The sequence below is a fragment of the Pteropus vampyrus genome, unplaced genomic scaffold (assembly GCF_000151845.1).
Source record: "Pteropus vampyrus isolate Shadow unplaced genomic scaffold, Pvam_2.0 Scaffold1000000119, whole genome shotgun sequence".
In the NCBI taxonomy this organism is placed as follows: Eukaryota; Metazoa; Chordata; class Mammalia; order Chiroptera; family Pteropodidae; genus Pteropus; species Pteropus vampyrus.
The window spans coordinates 1-2730 of NW_011914521.1; the positions used below are offsets into that span (position 1 = coordinate 1).

At 63.0% G+C, this 2730-nt stretch overlaps 1 protein-coding gene across 1 annotated transcript; it reads right to left on the reverse strand.

Moving 5' to 3' along the window:
• Positions 1-3: 3 nt before the first annotated feature.
• Positions 4-2530, reverse strand: LOC105311112 (galactokinase-like; the record flags this gene model as incomplete). The annotated part of the gene is given in 6 exon segments (XM_011387142.2): positions 4-121; positions 245-380; positions 581-700; positions 1151-1176; positions 1178-1335; positions 2272-2530. Coding segments are annotated over 6 exon segments (723 nt in total), but the record flags the coding sequence as incomplete, so codon positions are not given.
• Between the last annotated feature and the right edge of the window lie 200 nt (positions 2531-2730).

Below are 2730 nucleotides of genomic sequence, written 5' to 3' on the forward strand. Positions count from 1 at the left end.
TTCACACTGGCGCCGCCGCACGGGGTACTCGCTGGAGCCCAGCGAGTGGCGGACATTGGAATTGGTGATGAGCACAGCCAGTTTGGGGTCCGACAGTGGCACCAGGTTTGTCTCCAGGGACCTGGGATGGAGTTGGAATGGGAGAAGACAAGGCCAAGTGCATGCTTGTCACGCCCGGCGGTGGGCATGTTCCAGCAAGAAGCTCCTGATTATGAAGTGGCAGGGAACAAGGAGAGCCCCTAACCTGCAGTCGATGAGCAGGGCATGGTCCTTCTGCGCCAGCAGTGCGATGAGCTGGTCCATGATGCCACAGGGCACCCCCGCGAAGCTGTGTTCAGCCCGCTGACACACCTGGGCCCGGGCAGCTGCTGTCCCCGAGTCTGTGGCACAAGGTGAAATGTGGAGGCTGGGGCCCAGGAGGGGGCGCGAGGAGTGGATGGCTGGGAGCAGCAGTAGCTCCGACGATACTACAGGGAGATTCCCCAGCCCCCTCCCAAAGCCACAGCAGGGGAAGAAGCTCCGACCACAAGGAGACCTCGGGGAAGGACGGTTGGGTTAGGGGCTGGGATCTAGAAGGTACCTGGGCAGAGCTGCTGCAGGAAGGTGTACGTGGCCACTTCCAGGGCTGCCGAGCTGGACAGCCCACCCCCCAGGGGCACTGAGCTGACCACCACTGCACTGAAGCCAGGGAGGGGGGCAGCTGCAGGGGAAACGAGGGGGGACAGTAAGTTGGGCTGTCTAGGAGGGTGGGCACAGGAAGGTCACATATTTTGGCATGAAGGGAGGCAAAGCCAATATATACATCTCAGCTGTCAAAGGCCACTAACCTGTATCCAAGGGGCTCTCCACCACCCTCCCTCATTTTACCCCTAAAGGCCCTGGGACAGTCTTCCTAGCTTTCCTCCTGGTTTAGACTCTGGAGGCCCACAGGTAAGATTTGGATCCTGGCTCCTCCAGGCATGTAATGAGCAACCCAGGGCAAGTTCTAGACCCTCTTGGGGCATCAGTTTCCTCACCTGTACAATAGGGATGCTTGGACCATGCAAGCCCACCCCACAGTGGATTGGATGAGCAAATGGGCTTTGTGGTTGAGAGATGGTGCCACACCTGGTACCAGCCAGAGCTTGACCCAGGCTCGATTTCAAAAAACATGGGTAGTGTTGAATCACTCCCTTTGAATCCTCCCCCCTTAAAAAGGGGGGGGGTCAGCGACCTCTGAGCTGTAGCATGGAAACTGCAGCGCCGGAGCTCGTCCGCGTCATCAGAGGTGGTGAGGAGGGACACAAGGCCATCTGCCCGGGAGCTGCCCACCAGCACAGTCACCAGCTCCAGAGCCTGGTGGGAGAGACAAGGAGTACGCAAAGCTTCCGCCAGGATGGATGAGGCCCCTTCAATACTAAAGTTCTGAGGCATGTGGGGCCTGGGACAGTGGGGTCACCTTCAGGCTCAGCAGAAAAGGAATGGGAGTAACTGGGGAAAAGCCTGAGCGCTGAGCTGGCCTTGGGGGCTTAGGCCCTGCCCCCTGTGTTTTCCAGGGCGGGACCAATGTAGAGTGCAGACCTGGACTCTGCCCTGAGCATGGGCCCCCAGGTGTGGGGCAAAGGGGAAAGAGATAAAAAGGAAGCAGAATCAGAAAAGTTCCCTCTGACGCCTTCCCAGCCTTCCCAGTCTGGGATGGCCTCAGGTGTGCTGCTCTCCATTCACTGGCCAAGCAGCACTATGGGGTGGAAAGAACCCGGGAGTTTGGGGGGGGTGCCTGATTCAAGTCGCAGCCCCAGGAAGCACCAGCTGTGTGACCTTGAGCCAGTCACTCTCCCACAACGGGCCTCAGTTTCCCCCTCTGTAAATTGAACAGGTTTAGGGCTAGTTTCCCTGAGGTCTGCGGGGCCTCGTGGTAGCCAGAGCCCCAAGTGCCTCCTTCCGCATGCTGCAGTGAGGGGGGCCCCACATTTTGAGATGACTCCCAGGTAGCTGGCCAGGATCAGCAGTCCACAGAGGGCGGGCGAGCTCGTGCGGAGAGGCGTCGGCACACCCCCTCCCGGCCACTTCCTCAAGGACTCCAGCTTCCTCCTTTCCCTACGTGGGACACGCGCCGTCCCAGGGTCTCTCTCATGTGCTTGTCCCCCAAATTCGGCCGGAGTACAAGTTCGGCACGGCCCGCCCAAGAGTCCACGCGGGGACCAGGCGCCTCTTCGCGCCCCTCAGGCCTGCCCTGCCGGGGGGGTGGCCGGAGTCCCAGGACAGGCTTGGGGTCCCCTCCCAGCCCCTCACCATGGGCAGCACCAGGCCCTGGTTGTAGTCCGTGTGCTCCCCGATGAGGTTGACGCGGCCCGGCGCCGCCACCGCCAGCTCGGGCTCGGTCCCGAACTCCTCCCGGAAGGCCCTCCGGGCCTCGGCCAGTAGCTCTCCGACCTGAGGTTGTCTGGAAGCGGCCATAACGCTCTCCCAACAGTTCCGCGGGCGCAGCCTGGCCGGCGAGAGAGGCTCGGGGCGGGGCCGCGGCAGGCGGCGTGCATTCCCGCACTCGCCGCCGCTCCCGCCCGCCCCGGCCCCGGCCCCGGCCCCGCCCCCGCCCCCGCACAGGCTGGCCCCGCCCCCGCCGGCTGGCCCCGCCCCCGCTCCTCTCCATCCGCGCCCCCCACACCCACCCCGAATCGCAGATCCCTGTCCACTTGCCGGCACGCGGCAGGCTGAGGGAGTCTGGCGGACAGCGGTCGACTTTGGGAAAGA